Source organism: Cervus elaphus, chromosome 8 (genome assembly GCF_910594005.1).
Source record: "Cervus elaphus chromosome 8, mCerEla1.1, whole genome shotgun sequence".
Taxonomy (NCBI): domain Eukaryota; kingdom Metazoa; phylum Chordata; class Mammalia; order Artiodactyla; family Cervidae; genus Cervus; species Cervus elaphus.
In genome coordinates, this window is record NC_057822.1 from 42,465,429 (window position 1) to 42,485,418 (window position 19,990).

The 19,990-nt window shown below is 37.3% G+C and overlaps 1 protein-coding gene across 5 annotated transcripts in view; it reads left to right on the forward strand.

Annotated features, from left to right (window-relative positions):
• Positions 1 to 19,990, forward strand: part of RAPH1 (Ras association (RalGDS/AF-6) and pleckstrin homology domains 1) — a 99,493-nt gene that overhangs the window by 61,825 nt on the left and 17,678 nt on the right. For all 5 annotated transcript variants that reach the window (XM_043910313.1, XM_043910309.1, XM_043910311.1 and 2 more), the window contains 6 exons: positions 8,323 to 8,400; positions 8,842 to 9,001; positions 12,717 to 12,838; positions 14,053 to 14,118; positions 15,614 to 15,757; positions 16,613 to 16,723. In XM_043910313.1, the coding sequence (XP_043766248.1) occupies positions 8,323 to 8,400; positions 8,842 to 9,001; positions 12,717 to 12,838; positions 14,053 to 14,118; positions 15,614 to 15,757; positions 16,613 to 16,723 (681 nt within the window). The remainder of the gene's footprint in view (positions 1 to 8,322; positions 8,401 to 8,841; positions 9,002 to 12,716; positions 12,839 to 14,052; positions 14,119 to 15,613; positions 15,758 to 16,612; positions 16,724 to 19,990) is intronic.

Genomic DNA, 19,990 nt, shown 5'->3' on the forward strand with positions numbered 1-19,990 from the left:
TACAATTTAAAATCATTTAACCATTATCATCATTAACTCAGAAAGCACAGGATAGGGGGTTGAAACTAGCTTTCTGCCTCTTTAAAAATCATGTTTTTATTTTGTTACTTAAATGTTAAATTCAAGCATGTCTGACCTAGTTATAGACGGTTTCAGAAGAACATACAAATTATGGCTAATTTCACTAAATTTGTATTATTGTATCTGAGATTTTCTTTAAAAAAAATTATTTCTTTCTAAACTTGCAAAGGAAGATGGTAAAGCTAGAATTAAAATCTCCCTGAGTGTCCACTTAACAAGAAGACCGAAGAATCAGCAATAAGAACTTTTTTTTGCTTGAGTTTCTCTCCTGGAAAGAGATCTAGGAATAGGGTAGAAGCAGCTTAAAGCTGAGGTAAGTTTAGAAATGTAAGCACATGATAGCCGTGTACTTTATAACCATAGCAAAGTTCACTCTCTCCCTGGAATTCACTCTCAGAGCCTCAGTTAGGATCTCTCTAGATCAGACTTCTCTCCCTGAGAGGCCGCTGTCACATTTCCTGGAGGATGCCCAGCACCTCCGATGCTTTGTCCTCAGCTTCCTTACCCACACTGTCCCTGAGGCCTCATAGTTTATATCTGTTGTCATTTTTTGACAGCTCTATTTCTGTCCAGGATGCTTCCACTCTCCTAGTTGCCCAGGTTCAAGCCATCTCATGCTTTTCTTCTTACTTACTGTCTCAAAGCTCTAATAAGCTTGTCAGAATCTGCAGGATTGACTGAATTCATCCATCCATTTTATTCCCATTGCCACTACCCTAAAACAGCCTCATATTTTTTAGTAGAGCCACTATTCTTGTCTATTTTTGCCTGTCACACCTACAGTCCATTTTGTACACTGCTCTCAGATGAAGTGTAACATTTCACCATTTCCATTGTCTGTTTTTCAACATATATTTGTTGAGTCTTGTACTATGTTAGGTACTGGGATATAATACTGTATAAAGTGGACATTTTCCCTGCCCTCAGTCTTTAGGAATATAGATAAAAAGAACGTTTACACACAGCATGTAAACAAATTCTAAATCATGTTAAGTACTATGAAGGGAACAAGTGAGTAATAGGGAATACAAGGGGGAGGATTAGAGCTACATTTCCTTTAGATGGTAAGGTCAGCAAAGGCCCTTCTAAGGGGGTGACATTTAATTTAAGCTTGAAGGATGAAAAGCAGCCAGCTCGAGGGTGAAGGGAAATGTTCCAAGTGGAGAGGTCCATGGGAAGAGAGCCTGTTGTGTTTGAGGAGCTGAAGAAAGACTGTGTTACTGGAGCCACAGTAGTTGAATGAAGTGTCTTGATTTGTGTTTGGAGAGGTAGACAGGAATCATTGATTCAAGGCATGCTGGGGAGTGTGTGTTTTTTTTTCCCCTAAATGCTGTGAGAAACTATTGAAGAGAGTAACTTCATCCATCCAACAAATGGAGAATAGTTGTTTGCAGGTTTGGAATAAACGCAGTCACTTCTCACCTCCTTCTGCCTGAGAGCTGTTGCCACCTACTGCGTCCACAGTAGAGCCATCTGTGCCCCGACCTGAGTGCTGGGGTGGTGTTCCTGCTGCATGTGGCCAGCGTCTGGCTCTAGCTGCCTCTGTATCCTGCCCTGCTTATATTCAGTTACGCGTTTGTCGTTTGAAAGTGGCTCGGTGGCGTAGGACCTGCACATTTAGGGTGGAGTGGGGAATGGAGTCAAGAATGAGGTGGCAGAAGTTCCTAGATAACCAGAGCCACAGGGCCTCTCCTTGTCGGTGCCCTCTGTACCACAGCACGGGGCTGCTTTGAAGCTAAGTTGAGCTTATACTTCTTTCATACCACTTGATTCCCCAAAAAGCATGGTGTCCCACTTACTGACTCACCTCTGATCTGCACTTTTCCAGAGCAGGACTTTATAACACTTGATAGTTGAACACAGTAAAATGAACACAGCAACACTGCTTGGGGCCTGGAATGCAGAAGGAATGCTCATTGCTTGTTTGTTTCCATCATCAATCCGATTGTCATTCTACTGCTGCTGATGAAATAACTATTCCGTATACAGTTCTGAGGGGCTTCCCCGGTGGCTCAGGAGTAAAGAATCCGCCTGTAATGCAGGAGACGTGGGTTCTATCCCTGCTTTGGAAAGGTCCCCTGAAGGAGACACCCTCCAGTATCCTTACCTGGGAAATCCCAAGGACAGAGGAGCCTGGCTGGCTACAGTCCATGGAGTTGCAAAAGTGTCAGACACGACTGAGTGACTAAACAACATACACTTCTGAGCAGGGGGGCTCTGCAAAAGCAGTGCCAACCTGTTTCTTCTAGGAGTGGCATTACTGCCGGCACAGGATGTTTTATAAATGGGAGCAGTAGGCAGAGGACCTGGTGCTGACCTGGAGCCCAGAAGTCTCTGGGTGCCACTCAGCAGACTTTCCCTGACCTCCTGATACAGTAACACATCTTTGTCCCTCTTTCTTCCCTTAGCCTGCTTTATTTATTTATCTTTCATAGAACTTAACCACTGACTGACTTATCCCATATCTCTCTCTCTCTCGTCTCATGATAAATGTAAACTCTGTGAGATTAGGAACTCTGTATTCTCTGCATTCAAGCCCAGGCCTGCATAGTCTGGACAAACATCCGTCATATAAAAGAATGGTCCTCTAGTGACCATCAAGGTTTCAAGGACTGCTGTAAGTTGTAAAACTGCTTGTATATTACTGAAAGTGTTTTATCTTTGATGAGCAGTTTTTATTTACTATTATCCCCCCAAAGTTTATGCTAAAATCTTTACAGACAGAAGGGATGTGACATCATGGAAAGAACAGGTAGTTGTTCACTTCATAACAGCCTGTATGAACTTTGAAAGACAATTCTTTCTGGGCCTAAATCAGTACAATGGACATAATGTTAGTCCTGCATTATTGATAATTAAATGAGGCACATGCCTTGTGATATGTGGCAAGTAGGTGTTTGATTAATACTAGTTCTCTTCTGAGTTGAGAATATATTTCATGATTTCTTCAGGGGGAAGTAAACTAGTGGTTACTATGATTATTTTGGTTCTAAGCAGTTTGATAGAACATTTCATGGGCAATAAATTGTTCATCACCCCAAGTTTTCTTTGAATCATTTTAAGTTACGTAACTTTATTACTGTTGTAATCTGTGAAATAAACTTGATCTCAAAAAAAAAAAAAAAAACCTAACTTATTTTCAGCCCCTTAATTTCAATCCCATTTGTTCTGAACCTAAAAAACCTTAATCATTTCATAGTTAAAGGAATTCATAGCCAGTTCTTTGCAACTTTAACTTTCTGTAAGTATTCTAATTTTTACTCTAAGAAAGTGCTATAACATTTTGCAACCACAGCATTGGCTTTCATTTAATCATGAGATCTTCACTGAGTTTTTGTCCTTTATGTAAATTTGAGAAGGCTTGGCATTTGATGGTTATTGATAGCCACACAGGAGTTTTTCAGGCGGAAAATAGCTTGTCTCTTGCCCTTTTAAGGGAAGGGGTAAGAGAGAAAGTTAACTTGTTATATGTGTGAGATATCTTTTACTTATGTTTAGGATGGTTGTGAGACAGTGTGAACAAAGGGATGGTTCAAAGATAAGGGGCAGAAAACTTAAGACCTGATTTTGCCAACTTTAACAAACAGCAGAGAATATGAGATGAACAAAGCTTTGTTCTTTGTATTAAACTTGGCCTGCAGACACTGAACACAGCTTTGTATTGCTTAAAGAAACTATCAGATGTCTTCTAAGTATATAATCTATAAATAACACATCAGCAAAGATTTATAGATCTTTGCTGTATCACATGGCACTCCGATCTTAAAACAGTTTCTTCCTTTCCTTGGTTGTTACAGTTAAAAGTTATGATTCTAGATTAAATACAGTAGATTAAAAACCAAACTTTCTGAGGAAGAGCTTATTGTCCATGGGAAGTATAAAGTACTGTGAATCTTGCAATTTGACCAAATATTTTTATTTCATTTTGCTCCAGTGACATTCAGATTCTAAAATTAGGAGGCTTCTTGCAGAGATAATTATTTAATTATAATTATCCTAGCCTATGAACTGGAGGAATAAACTAAAATTTGCCTACACTGAAATTAAGCATGTTCCCTCATGGCTCAGTTGGTAAATCATCTGCCTGCAGTGCAGGAGACCCGGGTTCGATTCCTGAATCGGGAAGAAAAGAAGGAAATGGCAACCCACTCCAGTATTCTTGCCTGGAGAATCCCATGGACAGAGGAGCCTGACAGGCTACAGTCCACGGGGTCTCAAGAGTCGGACACGACTTAGCGACTAAACCACCAACCACCACCGCATACTCAGCTGAGTCTGCCTCTCTGTGACCCCATGGACTGTAGCCTGTCAGGCTCCTCTGTTCATGTGATTTCCCAGGCAAGATTACTGGAGTGGGTTGCCATTTCCTACTCCAGGAGATCTTCCTGACCCAGTGATTGAACCCATTGAACCTCGAATTTGAGGCAGCTGTAACACAGACCAGTTTATATAGTTATTAAGAGTAGTATTTTGGGCAAATGGAAGAATAGTTGAATTTGGATGTTAAAATAACCCCACCTGGCTGTTCTACATAAAAGACGGCTAGAGAATCCAATTGGTTTAGTGTATGTTAATTGGTTGTTTCTCTTGTTTCTATAATCTTTTCTTCCTGTGTGTTAGCTTTTTAGCCTTTGGAGCAGAAACTGATCTGGGAGTTGAAACTAATCTTATAATTGAATGACTTTTTATGTCAGTGCTTCAAAAGGTAGCATTGATTGTATTCTATTCTATTTGCTAAATCATAGTATACTAAAATGGAAGTATGAAAATACTGCTTTGGTATTTATAACCAGTATCAGAATGTCATATTAAGATTTTTATATTCCCTTTTTGAAAAGACATTTTTAAGAGCAGTTTCAGGTTCACAATAAAATTTAAAAGGTATAGTGATTTCCCATATACCACTTGCCCTCACACATGCAGAGCATCCCCATTATCAACATCCCTCACCAGAGTGCTACGTTTGCTACATTTGATGAGCAAGTATAGGTAACATTATTATCACCCAGAGTCCATGGTTTACATTAGGGTTCATTCTTGGTGTGTATTCTGTGGGTTTGGACAAATGTATAATGACATGTAGCTATCATTATAGTATCATACAGAGTAGTTTCACTCCCAGAGAAATACTCTGTACTCCACTTGTTCATGTCCTCGCCCCCAACCTCTGACAACCATTATTCTTTTTACTGTCTCCATAGTTTTACTTTTTCAGGATGTTGTATAGTTGGAATCACATAGTATGTAGCTTTTTCAGATTGGCTTCTCTCAGTAATACGCATTAAAGTTTCCTCCATGTGATTTATGGCTTGATAGCTCTTTCTTTTTATTTATATTTTTTTGACTTTTGTGAGTTAGTCGCTCAGTCATGTCTGACTCTTTGCGACCCTGTGGACTGTAGCGAGCCAGGCTTCTCAGCCCATGGAATTCTCCAGGCAAGAATAGGGGAATGGGTTGCCATTCCCTTCTTCAGGGGTTCTTCCCTACCCAGGGATTGAATCCGGGTCCCCTGCATTCTTTTTTTCTTTTTTTTTTTTTTAACATTGAATAATATTCCATGGTCTGGATGTTGCATAGTTTATCCATTTGCCAACTGGAGGATATCTTGGTTGTTACCAAGTTTTGGCATTATAAAGAAAGCTGCTATAAGCATCAGTGTGTAGGTTTTTGGGTGGAGGTTAACTTTCAGCTCACTTGGTAGAAACTAAGGAACTTGATTACTGGATAGTGTTGTAAAAGCATGTTTAGTTTCTTAAGAAACCACCAAACTGTCTTCTAAAGTAGCTGTACGATTTTGCATTCCTCAGTGAAAAGTTCCTGTTGTTCCACAACGTGACCAGCGTTTGATGTTTCCAGTGTTTTGGCAGTCTAAGATGATATATGCATAGTGGTATATCATTGTTTTAATTTGCAATTCTCTAATGATATATATGAGCAGCTTTTCACAGGCTATTTGCCATCTGTGTAATCTTTGGTTAAAAAAGATTTCATCAAATCTTGTTTTGGTGAAAACCTTCTGTTCAGGTTTTTTGCCCAGTTTTTAAATTGAGTTGTTCATTTTCTTTTTGAGTTTTAAGAGTTTTTTTATGTTTTGGATGATAGTCCTTTTATTAGATATGCCTGATAAATATTTTATTAATATTTTCTCCTACTCTATGGCTTGTCATTCTCTTGATATTCCTTTTCTTAAAAATATTTTTTTTACTTTGAAGACATCTTTTTTTTTTTTTTAATTTTGCAGATAAAAGAGCTCAGCCTTATAGAAGTTCATGTTTATATTCCAGATACACAAAGCATTGATTCTATCAGTTTTTCCTCATCAGACTTTGAGATTTAAATTTGCTTTTCAGAAATATGAAGTGAAAGTTGAAATTATGCCTTGGAAAATTTCTTTGTAACATCTATTTGTACCGATATAAGGATGTGGCAAATGAACCATGAAGAAACATACAATCATTATTCCCTTGAGAAAACATTCATAAAACTTCTGCTTCACTCTTTTTCAAAATATGGTCAAATAACTGATTTCATAAAAACCACTGGGAAATGCTAGTACTTAAAAATTCCTTTATAGAGTAATGAGTGCTCTACTTATCAGAAACACACAAAATTTGGTAATTTAATTGTGATTTTGTTTCTCCAAGACACAGAATTCTAGAAACTGAGAATTTTAATGACAGTAGTCTAGTTTTCTCATTTTATAATCTTCTTTAAAAAGAAAAAATATACAGTCAACATATTTTATAATTCTGTAGTTTATTTGCATAAAGGGGGTAGATAGGATGATTTAATCTTTAATCAAAGGAGTATATATACCTAAGAATCTAAGAATCCAGTCTTACTCCTCTGTGTCGTTAAAATGCACTTCTTTGTTCTCTGTCTAATTGGGTTTGCAGATAGTATTTCCTGACCTTGGTTATTATGTTAATTCACTGACTGCTTTCATTGAAATGGATCAGATTTCTGGCAAACAAACCCACTGTCTTCCCTAACTGTTTTCTTCTCTGTTCTGCAGAATGGTAAATACTAAGCTTGAAATGAGGGAGACAGCCTAGAGTATGAAATGGGAAGAGAAGCAGATCAAAAATAAGAAAGCCAACAGAATTTAAGAGAACAGGGAATAATCCATTAAATGAATTGAGTTTAACTTGTTTTTTTGCCCTGGAAACTTCCATTTTTTAATCAAGAATAACACATGGGTTGTGATTATTAATCACAATCTAGAGCAGATAAAGTCTAGTTGATGTAAATAGGTTTCTCTTTTTTTTAAAGTCATGTTAAGTAAAGGAATATATAATATGGTATTTTATATTTTCTTAGATATTTTAGATATTTTCTATAGCAACCAAGAGCTTAGAATTAAAAAGTAATTCTTTATTATAAGCAAAGGTTTACTTTCATGAGTTTCTTTCAACTGGAGATTAATGCTGCAGTGTACTATGGCCTCTTGCTGGAAAGTACAAGTAAGTACAAGGTGTTACAGTACTATATGTTATTCTAGGAGAAAATAGTGAGATGTTTTATTTTATTTAAATATAGTTTTATTGCTATTTATCTAAATTTATGAAGCAGAAATTATTATAAGTTAAATATTTGGAAAATTACGTTTAGTATTTTAAATAGTGTGAATTAAAAACAAAATTGAATTTAGTGACATGAGACATTGATTATATTGTGTGATTGTTCCAAAGCAGAGTCAAACTTAGAATTTAATGCAGCCTCCTCTGTTCATATTTATGTGTTAATGAGAACATACCTATATTTTTGTTATGATTGTTTTTATATGGTTGCAGAGAGGTGAATTGATGCTGGGTTTTTGTGGGTTTTTTTTTCTGTTTTTATGATGATGATATGTTTTCAATACAACAGGACAAAATATTGATATGTAAAAGATTGCCCACAGATAGCTCGTTTTCCCTATCTTGAAACCTCAAATTTATCTGTTTCAGAATGACAGTCAAGAATAAAACTGTTGGATTAAATTAATTTACCACAGCCTTAGAATATGAAAATGTAGTCTTAATATAAGAAATCTTCAAGTGTACATCTTAAAAAAAAATTTTAATATGTCTGCCCTCGTTTTGTGAACATGGTTATTTCTAAAATACGCTCTATATTAAGTGTGTGAAGTTATATTCTTACTGAAATTCAGTGTTAACAGCGTTCTTAAAAATAAAAAGACTTCTCAAAAAATTCTCATTATTTTAGCATTAGTTTATCTGAAGTGCTTTGTGTCCACAGGAAGAACAGGCAGCAAAATTGAAAGCTGAGAAGATCAGAGTTGCCCTAGAGAAAATTAAAGAGGCACAAGTGAAAAAGGTGATATTTGGGCTTTTTCTTGGTTTGGGATTTTTATCCATTTTATGGATTTATAAAGAATTGCCTTGTTTATATAATGTAACTGTAAGATGCAGCAAGCTGTAGGAGGGTATTTCTTTCTAAATACATTTCCACATGTATTTTTTGGTGAATAAAATACATTATAAAAGAAATAACTTTTCTGGATCTAAATTCTAAAAGAGTGAAACAAAATAGCTTTATTATAAACTTACATGTTATTTTAACTTTTAAAACATTAAATTTGTTTAGCTATTGAATACCTAATTTTAGAATATTCTTTTTGCATAATAAAGTCATTATTTGTGTTTTAACTTATATTTAGCTAAGGACATTGTTCAGAATATTATTAAAACATTGGAAGAAATTTTCAGAATGCCTGTTTTTCAGTTTGTATTTAATATTCCTTTTTCCTCTTAACAGCTGGTGATTAGAGTCCACATGTCTGATGATAGTTCTAAAACAATGATGGTGGATGAGAGGCAGACAGTGAGACAAGTGCTGGATAACCTGATGGACAAATCCCACTGCGGTTATAGTTTAGACTGGTCTCTGGTGGAAACCATCTCTGAGTTACAGATGGGTTAGTAATATCATTGCTATAATTACTTTTTAAATTTCTGTGTAATTTCAACTGTTTTCATGTTGATAAAAGCAACTAGAGACATTTTTATATTTTTTCCTATAGTATAGCCCTGGCTTTTTTACATTATCTTTCCCCCATTCTTCCCCTATATATTTTGAGATTTCTTTGAGTACAGTATCATTTCCAGTTCATTTTAGATTTTCTTATGGCCAAAACAAAGTTGTTCTTTTTTTAAGGTAACAAAATATTTTTTCCCTTCAGATATTATTAAGAACTGCATATATTAGACACATTACTAAAAACCATTACATTTATTCCCATTTGTACTAAAGCCTTGATAGCAACATTTGACTTTCAGGGGAAACATAAAGCACATCTTATTTTTAGCTGCATGTACTAAGTCTTAGTTTCCTATGTTTTGTAGTTTGTTATGGTGTTTTCTAACTTTTAAAATTCCTCATTTTTTTGATACCATCTTTGACTTTTTTTAAAAAGTTAATTTATTTATTTTAATTGGAGCCTAATTACTTTACAGTATTGTAGTGGTTTTTGCCATACATTGACATGCATCAGCCATGGGTGTACATGTGTTCCCCATCGTGAACCCCCTCCCACCTCCCTCCCCATCCCATCCCTCAGGGTCATCCCAGTGTACCAGCCCTGAGCACCCTGTCTGCTGCATCAAACTTGGACCGGTGATCTATTTCACATATGATAATATATGTTTCAATGCTATTCTCTCAAATCATCCCACCCTCACCTTCTCCCACAGAGTCCAAAAGTCTGTTCTGTACATCTGTGTCTCTTTTGCTATCTCACATAGAGGGTCATCGTTATCATCTTTCTAAATTACATACATATGCATTAATATACTGTATTGGTGTTTTTTTCTTTCTGACTTACTTTACTCTGTGTAATTATAGGCTCCAGTTTCATCCACCTCATTAGAACTGATTCAGATGCATTCTTTTAGTAGCTGAGTAGTATTCCATTGTTGATATGTACCACAGCTTTCTTATCCATTTGTCTGCTGATGGACATCTAGGTTGCTTCCATGTCCTGGCTATTACAAACAGTGCCGCGATGAACATTGGGGTACATGTGTCTCTTTCGATTCTGATTTCCTCGTTGTGTATGCCCAGCAGTGGGATTGCTGGGTCGTATGGCAGTTCTCTTTCCAGTTTTTTAAGGAATCTCCACACTGTTCTCCATAGTGGCTGTACTAGTTTGCATTCCCACCAACAGTGTAAGAGGGTTCCCTTTTCTCCACACCCTCTCCAGCATTTATTGTTTGTAGACTTTTGGATAGCAGCCATTCTGACTGGCGTGAAATGGTACCTCATTGTGGTTTTGATTTGCATTTCTCTGATAATGAGTGATGTCGAGTATCTTTTCATGTGTTTGTTAGCCATCTGTATGTCTCCTTTGGAGAAATGTCTGTTTAGTTCTTTGGCCCATTTTTTGATTGGGTCATTTATTTTTCTACAATTGAGCTGCAGGAGCTGTTTGTATATTTTTGAGATTAATTCTTTGTCACTTGTTTCGTTTGCTGCTATTTTCTCCCATTCTGAAGGCTGTCTTTTCACCTTGCTTATAGTTTCCTTTGTTGTGCAAAAGCTTTTAAGTTTAATTAGGTCCATTTGTTTATGTTTGCCTTTATTTCCATTACTCTGGGAGGTGGGTCATAGAGGTTCCTGCTGTGGTTTATGTTAGAGAGTGTTTTGCCTGTGTTTCCTCTAGGAGTTTTATAGTTTCTGGTCTTACATTTAGATCTTTAATCCATTTTGAGTTTATTTTTCTGTGTGGTGTTAGACAGTGTTCTAGTTTCATTCTTTTACAGGTGGTTAACCAGTTTTCCCAGCACCACTTGTTAAAGAGATTGTCTTTTCTCCATTGTATATTCTTGCCTCCTTTGTCAAAAATAAGGTGTCCATAGGTGTGTGGATTTATTTCTGGGCTTTCTATTTTGTTCCATTGATCTATATTTCTGTCTTTGTGCCAGTACCATACTGTCTTGATGACTGTAGCTTTGTAGTATAGTCTGAAGGCAGACAGGTTGATTCCTCCAGTTCCATTCTTCTTTCTCAAGATTGCTTTGGCTATTTGAGGTTTTTTGTATTTCCATACAAATCCATCTTTGACTCTTAAAAACCTTAAAAAGGTTTCTTTTTGTAATATTGTGTGATTATATAACCTCACAATAATTATTTTATTAGGCTATATTCAGTCAATAGTCTATTTCAACTTGCCATTTTATTTATAAAATATATTTGCATTGCTTTTACTGCCTGTTATATATTTAAATATTTTATAGCAGTTTCCAGAGCAATAAAAATTTAATAATTAACCCTTTTCTCTTAGAACGCACAAACACAAACCCCAAAACCAAACCATCAGTTAGAAGTTTATTAACAGGTATAGGCAGATATTCTAATAATACTTATTGTAACTATTCTTAAAGAATTAGAAAGGTTCAAGTTCACAGATGTGGCATCACCATACCCAGAAAATTTTTGGATGCTAGTTTTTAGAATATTTCCATGACTGTAGATTTAGGGTCCATAACTATCATTTTAATCATATGTGGCACAGTGATACAAATAGACTATGTAGTTACTTAGTACTTGTTGAATGAATAAAAGAAAACTAAGAGCCCAAAATAAGATGATAAAATAAGCTATGACAAATGTAAGTCATTCATTTAAACAACAGAGATTATTAGAAAGGATGAATAAACAAAATGCAGTTGTTCACTATCTGCAAAAGACCTTTTACCTAAAACACAGAAAGCTTGAAAGTAAAAGGAATGTGGAAAGACACTAACCAAAAGAAAGATAATATTAACTATGTTAATATCAGACAAAATAGACTTTAAGCAAAATACATTACTAGAGATAAGGAGAACCATACATCTTTATCAGGAAGACAAAATCATGCTAAATTTTATCTAATAATGGCATTAAATTACATAAAGCAAAAGTTGACGGAACTACCAGGAGAAATTCACAAGTCTGCCTTCACAGTAGAAACTTTTCACCTAAGAATCTTTGCAATGATCAATATAATCAAGCAGACAAAAATGAATATAGATATACTTAGAGCACTAATAACAGGAAAATACACATTCTTTACAGGGAGAAGTGTAATGTTTCCAAAAATTGATTCCAGTATGAGGTCATAAGGCTCTCTAGAAATTTCAAAACCAAAATCAGTATCTCTAGAATATGTTCTTTGTGCATATGTTCAGAATATAGGACATGTTCTTTGATTCCTACTTTGGAAATTAGAAAATATATCTATGTTTAAAATTAAACAATTCATAGACCAAAGAAGAAATTATCTTGGAAATTTTTTGAATGACAAGGAATAAATAGTATTGGAAGCACTTAATACCAGAATTTATGAAATGTGACTAACAGATTGTGTTTAAGGGCGGGATGGTAAAAAGGCTGAAGGCTGAAGAAGACCTTGAAGTCAGACAATCTAGATTCTAGTCCTGATCCTTGCTTGTAGCAGCTGTGTGACCTTGCTAAAGTCACTTAACACCATGAGGGCACGTTTCCTTATTTGAAAATACAGGAAATACCAGATAATCTCTAAGGGTGTCAGTTTAGATTCTATGATTTTGCTGTGAAATACTTCGCAAGGTTTCTTGTCTTTTATGCAATTCTGACAAATACTAACAAAATACTGGTGTTTTATTTTGGGACAGAGAGAATCTTTGAAGATCATGAAAACTTGGTTGAAAATCTTCTTAATTGGACAAGAGATAGCCAAAACAAGCTTATATTTATGGAGCGTATAGAAAAATACGCACTTTTCAAAAATCCACAGGTGAGGCTATGGCTTGCAGAGGTCAGGATTCTTAAGTGTTCATATCATATAATTTTCTGACTGCTAAGTTAATAGAGTTAAAAGACTGACAGCCACCCACTTGGAGCTTTGTGGCTGCAAAACCCCTTGGGAGAATTCACTACTGCCGAGGTGGCAAGTCTGCTGGGGCCCCGGTGTCAGGCTCACAGAAGCTGCCAGTTCCACAGCTCCAGATGGGGTGAGCCCTAGGGAAAGCAGGATTCCCTCCAGGGGGTTAGCAGGCTTCTGTTCTAATTCAGAGCCGGTTTGGACCCTGCTATTTATTCGGTGAGTTCCTCATCCATCAAAGAAATGTACTTATGTATTTAAGTTTCTCTACTTTAATATTTATCCATTTAACACTTTGATTTGCTTTCTGAATTATTTTTTTGAAAATCCCAGTAACCTTGATTGTAAACAGCCCCACATTCTATTATATATTACCTTGATCTGTTTGGTATCTTTACTTGTCCCAAAATGTTTATGTTAATACCCAAATATTAATAGGTGAAAGACAACAACACCGCTATAAAAAATAGTAATGAGGAAAAACAGTAGCTGTGTTAAAGTTATTGAATAGTTATCCTTTAGACTCCATGATCATGACACATCTTTACTGGATATTTTTAGTGAAGAATACACATTTAGGAATACCAGCAGTTTTTTATGGGTGATTGTGAATAAAAGTTTCATAAGGATAATAATTAGAATTCAGATTTTAGTTGAGTCAAGCAAATGGGATCATGGTAGTCTCAGAGAATTTGGGGTTTCTTCTTTAAAAGCCAGAATGTAGATTAAATTTTCTACGTCTGAATCAGTTAAGCTCAGCATATTTTAAGCAAATTTGCCCCACTTGTTGTACTTAATAACTTGTAAACCTTTAAGGTCCTGTCAGTGTTGCTTTATTAGATATACGAAAACATTGCTAGCTGTTGCATGTAATATCTCCTCAGGATTTGGGGGAGGGCCGTTTATGGAATAATTCAAAATAAATGGATATGGTAAGGAGGAGGCCAGTATTAAGCACCTCTGTGAAGATGCCAGGAACAGGTTTCAAAGGAATGTTCCCCTCAGTCTGCATAGGCAGAAATAGACACAGAGTTGCTAATGTCTCCAGAAGAAATCATCTGTGTACCTGTGCCAGGAGAATAGTAGAGTGGATTTGCCCTTTAACATTCATCTACTCATTTTTCCAGAATTACCTTCTGGGGAAAAAGGAAACAGCTGAGATGGCAGATAGAAACAAAGAAGTGCTGTTGGAGGTATGACTCTTCCTCCCCACCCCCCTTTCCTTGTACATTATAATATTAAAATACAAAGCACCTTTTTTGAAGCCCAGAATGTCAGTGCTCTGTATTGATAATTACAGTTGTAACTAGCCTGATGGGGAGAGTTCAGCTTTGTGAATGTTAGAACACTGAAGAACCGTATAAAAACACTTCTTTGCCAAGCAGTATACTAGTGGACTGAAAGGACTTTAGAGCTTTTAGAAGCTGACAAGTGGGGGGAAAAGGCTGGGTCAATGAAGGATGTGACTGTGCTGTTTTAATCTGCTTAGCCAGAGAGGAATTTGTATATAGTTAGTTATTTACCAAATAGTTCAAACTTTAGTCAGAAATAACTTATTTTAAAAATCATAATGATTATTTTTTTAAAAATATACATTTCCTTATTTTGAAGATTAATGAAACAAATTCAAATATAATTGAATTTTTGCCTTTTGCTGATTTTAGAGAACTAAGGTCAAAGATGTTAGTATGTTTGAAAGTCTGAAAAAATTCTTATTTAGCAACAAGACTATTAGGGGGATGAAGATCAGCACTCAGCTTTTCATAGGGAGGCTAGTTATAATTAAGAAAAATTCTCTTCATGTTTCTTAATTTTTCTGTGTTTTGGGGGGAGAAATTAATTCATGTTCATGTGTTCAAGTTTAGTGAGGATTTCTACTTTCCCTTTACATGATTGATTTTTTAAATTCTTATCTAAGTATAGATATTAGAATCCAAAATTTTTGTAGTTTGTTTACATTCCTTTCAACTTAGTATTAAATATTTAAACAATAAATGCTTGCTTTGTCTTAGATCATAGGCACTGGTTGTTTTTAAATTGTGAAAGTGCAGTCATTTGTTTAGCATGTTGCCTTCTTTTAAAATATATTCCTACTTAGCATGCAGCTAATATAAATTTGGGCTTCTCTTGTAGCTCAGACAGTAAGGAATCTGCTTGCAATGCAGGAGACCTGGGTTTGATCCCTAGATTGGAAAGATCCCCTGGGGAAGGAAATGGCTACCCACTCCAGTATTCTCATCTGGAGAATCCCATGGATGGAGGAGCCTGGTAGACTGCAGTCCATGGAGGTCTCATACACAACTGAGCCACTAACACAATTAGTGGCTAATCTAAATGTTAATTTGGAGACAAATAAAGTCTAATGCTTATGTTAGCTCTGATGCTTTCCTTAAATTTACTGTAACTATGTTTTTACAAATGCATTTAAGTGCTGTTTTGTGCAACTCAGCTGACATTTTAGCTTAGTTTCATCAAAACAAGTTTAGGGAAAAGTTCGTAGAGATTGCCGTAGTTGTTCCAAACTAAAGCCGTGTATGTTTGGAAAGTTCTAATTGAGGTAAAATTGGCAGCATGGTTTTTACACGAAGGTATTTCGGTTTAATCACAGTGTCACGCATTTCACAGGGGTAGACACAACTTTGGTTTGAGAATCCAAGGATCATGTCTTTCCCAATCATCTTATTTTAGGAGTGTTTTTGTGGAAGTTCTGTAACTGTACCAGAAATTGAGGGAGTCCTTTGGTTGAAAGATGATGGCAAGAAGTCCTGGAAAAAGCGTTATTTCCTCTTGCGAGCATCTGGTATCTACTATGTCCCTAAAGGAAAAGCAAAGGTGAGTCCCTTCTGCTGACTTTAAGCTTCCTTATTATGCTGATTGATTTTAATCTGCAGTGAGCAGACTGACACGTGATCCAGGCTGTGATTTGTTTCCATTCGTGAACATTGCCTTGTTTATTGATCTATTGTAAGGAAGAGGAAACCTGAAAATGTTCACTTTCTGCTCATTCATTGGGCCCATCTCGATTCTCCTGGTGAATTTGAAATCATGCTTCTGTTATTTTTAAAACTTCTGCCAGAGTTGTTTTTGTTTTTTATTGTTTGGGGGAGAATCGCTTTCTGGGCTTGTAGGCATTTCAGCCTCTCTTAGGTAATGTACTGCTGCTGAGGGCCCTGGTGCTAGCTGTCACTGCTGTGCTTACTAGGGGCCAGCACTGTTGAAGCTGTCTACAGGGTCACCTCATCAGGTCTTTACCACCATCCTGAGAGGTACATGTTGTCCCCCCTTTTTAGCTGGCGAGGAAACACTGACTTGAGAGTTGTGCTTGAGACATGTACTGCAGGCACGGAACGGCCTGGTATGTCTTGTTCTTTCCAGAGAGCTCTATTATAATACTGCATTGTATTTAATATACTGTACTGTATTTAAAGTCTCTCTGAAATACCACCCTTTGCCAGTGAGTCAGTGTTCATTATGAATGACAAGCTGGTAAGTCGAGTGGACTGCCTTTCTTGTTGCGTGGTAGATTTAAGGAAGAAATGTCTATAGAGACTCTCACTGTCTTGTCTTCTACAAAACAGCAGGAGTTTCCGCTTGGTAAAGCGTGGTTCTCAGTTAAACGCTGTTACCGGTGAGAGTTGCTCGTTTACACGTTAGTGTGGATCGAGTCTTTGGGTGTCTTCTCCTCAGGCCTCTCGGGACCTGGTGTGCTTTCTCCAGCTGGACCACGTGAATGTCTACTATGGACAGGACTATCGGAGCAAGTACAAAGCTCCTACGGACTACTGTCTGGTGCTCAAGGTAAACACCTATCTCTCTTTAGGAACTTTAATTGATGTTCGACGTAGAGAAGGTTATTGGACATCTTAGAATAGTTTGGGTCTCCATTGAGTATGCTGTTTTTGCTTTATTCTGTAGTGTGTAGGTTTTTTAAAGGATTGCTGAAGGGACTTCCTTAGCAGCCCAGTGGTTAGGACGTGGCACTTTCACTGCTGGGCCCGGGTTCAATCCCCAATCAGGATTAAGATCCCACAAGCCAGGAGGCAAAGCCAATAAAGTAAATGAAAGGAGAGAGGAAGGGAGGGAGGGACAGAGAGGAAGGAAGAAAAGAAGCTGTGCTGTTCCATAGCTGACCCTGGTTAGAGTGATGATACTAGGAAATGGGTACTGAATTATAAACTTTGAGTCATAATATATCAAATGGATTAGATTATAAATTTGACACTTTCATTTAATATAGCAGCCTTATTTTAGGAAAACTTAGAGCCACATATGGGGTGAAGTGAGGGAAGAACATCGGTATTTGTGTATCTCAGTTCCTTTCCTATACTAACTCAGAGAAACCATCAGAGGATGCTGTGCCTGAGAGGTCAAAGTAGACTGCCTCTCATCCGGTCCAGAAATAATTCTTGTCTCCCTTTCCTCCTGAACCGTCACCCTGGTAGCCCATGCATGTTTATGACCTGTTTTTAGTGATTTTTTTTCCCCTTTTATTCAAACTTTTGAGTTTCTCACACTTATCATATCTGAACTTTTGAGAACTTATATTTTTACTGAATTTTATTGATAAATTGCAACATTAGGAAAAGGTAGCATTAAAAAGTTCAGTATAGTTATGGGGATGATTACGTTTTTTCTCATTGGCTCCATCCCACATCTCCTTGGTAACTACTTAGGTCTGCATGTTTATATCATCTTTGCTTTTGTCTAAGAATTGTCACTTGGGTTTGAGAAGGTGGTTGTTTAGGGTTTGGGGGTAGAGTTTTGATTGCTTTGATAAAATTAGGTGTATTATATGGTAACCCTTTATTAAGTGATCATTTTTGGAGAAAACTCTATATCAGTTACAGTAGCAAATACTTTTTTTTAGTTAATATAAAGTAGCTTAACCCACTCCAGTGTTCTTGCCTGGAGAACCCCAGGGACAAGGGCGCCTGGTGGGCTGCCGTCTATGGGGTCGCACAGAGTCGGACACGACTGAAGTGACGCAGCAGCAGCTTAATCCAGCAGTTTTCAAAATGAGGTTCAGGGTCTCCTGGAGTCCCTGAGAACTTGGTCAAGGGACCCATGATATCAAAGTTATTCTAATAATGCTAAGGTGTTACTTGCCTTTTATACTCTTTCTCACACAGGTGTATAGTGGAGTTTTCTGAGGTTACATGACATGTGATGGTATCTTTGCTGCTCTGGGTAGTGGAATGTGTATTTGTTACATATTCTTGCATTTGACTTTTTCTCAGCTTTAATTTCTTACAAGGTAAATATAAATGAAAGTTACCTGGGGGTCTCATAACATGGAGGCAATAAGTGACTCAGTTGTCAGTGAGAACCCAAGTTCTATCTTTCCCTGTTCCATCTTCTTCATATCAGCTTATTTTCAGACCAACTCACCTCAGTCACAAATGGCCACTGCCTCATATGTAGACCCAGCAAAATCCAGCAGAGGAAGAGGACTATTTTTCCCTCCATTTGTCTTTTTTTTTTAAGAGGAAAGATGTATTTCCCAGGATCTCCTCCAACAGCCTTCTCCTTGAGGGTCATTGGCCTGGAGTAACATGCCCTCCTACCCTAATCACTGGCAAGGAACAAAGCCACCATTTTGGGTTTACATTAGTCAGAATTCACTCTCTGAGGTGAATCCAGACACACTGGGGCTCAGTCAGAAAAGAGGGAGGGAGGAAAAGAAAGCCTTGGGGAAGGCAGCCAGCTGTGTCTGTTAGGGCCAGTAGTAAGCAGGACCATTGACTAGTATTTTAAGCCTTTTTGCAGCTCACAGGATTCTTAGGATAAGAGTATTTTTGTTCCAAGGATTTATTGGTTTGTTTTTATAGTAATGATTTGTATGCTTCATATTTGCTTCTAGTAAAGAGTGTGTGTGTGTGTTTGTGTGTGTATTAGTTGCTCAGTCGTGTCTGACTCTTTGCGACCTCCGTGGACTGTAGCCCACCAGGCCCCTCTGCCCATGGGATTCTCCAGGCAAGAATACTGGCGTGGGTGACCAATCCTATTTTCACTAGTTGAGTGAAAGTCACTCAGTCGTGTCTGACTCTTTGCGACCCCATGGACTACACAGTCCATGGAATTCTCCAGGCCAGAATACTTGGAGTGGGTAGCCTTTTCTTTCTTCAGGGGCTTTTCCCAACCCAGGGATCGAAACCAGGTCTCCTGCATTGCAGGCAGATTCTTTACCGTCTGAGCCACCAGGGAAGCTCCTCTAGTGAAATAGGCTAAACCAGTCTCCATACTTGTGTTGTCTCTCTGTCTGGGAATATGTAACGTATTGAACTAAAAAAACAACACACCACTGGCTGTAGATAATAGTAAAGATAATGACCACCATTTTCTGAAGAACCAGGGTGGAGGGTACTGCCTGGAACACTGTAAGCATCCACCTCACAGGTTTGATCTAGAGTCCCCATTTCCCACATATGGAAACCAGTTTAAGGGATCAGTTTGCCTGAGACCGCTCAACTGTGGGGCTTCTCTTGTGGTTCAGCTGGTAAAGAATCTGCCTGCAGTGAGGGAGACCTGGGTTCGATCTCTGGATTGGGAAGATCCCCTGGAGAAGGGAAAGTCTACCCACTCCAAGTATTCTGGCTTGGAGAATTCCATGGACTGTGTAGTCCATGGGGTCGCAAAGAGTCGGATACAACTGAGTGACTTTCACTCAACTATTAGTATTTAAGACATGTCTTTTTTTCCTTATAAACTTGCACTAGCTTTTTCCTATGTATTTTTATTCTTGAACATATGAGTTCTGACAAACCAAAAAACGCTGCTACACAGGGTCCATACAAATGCAAATGTGAATATTTGTAAGGGCCTGATCCCTTTCATCAGCTCTGGGCTATAATGACTGAGTCTGAATCCTTCCAGTGAAGTGCAGGAGACAGGAAGTAGGTACACACTTGTAGGAAGTCATAAAACACATTATTTGGTAATTACTTTTTTAAAGATAATAATGAAAATAAATGATGGGAAGAGATGATTCATGAAATTTGACAGTATAAAAATAAATAGGATATATGTTGATATATTATCTGAAAGATGTACACACTTGGGAGACAT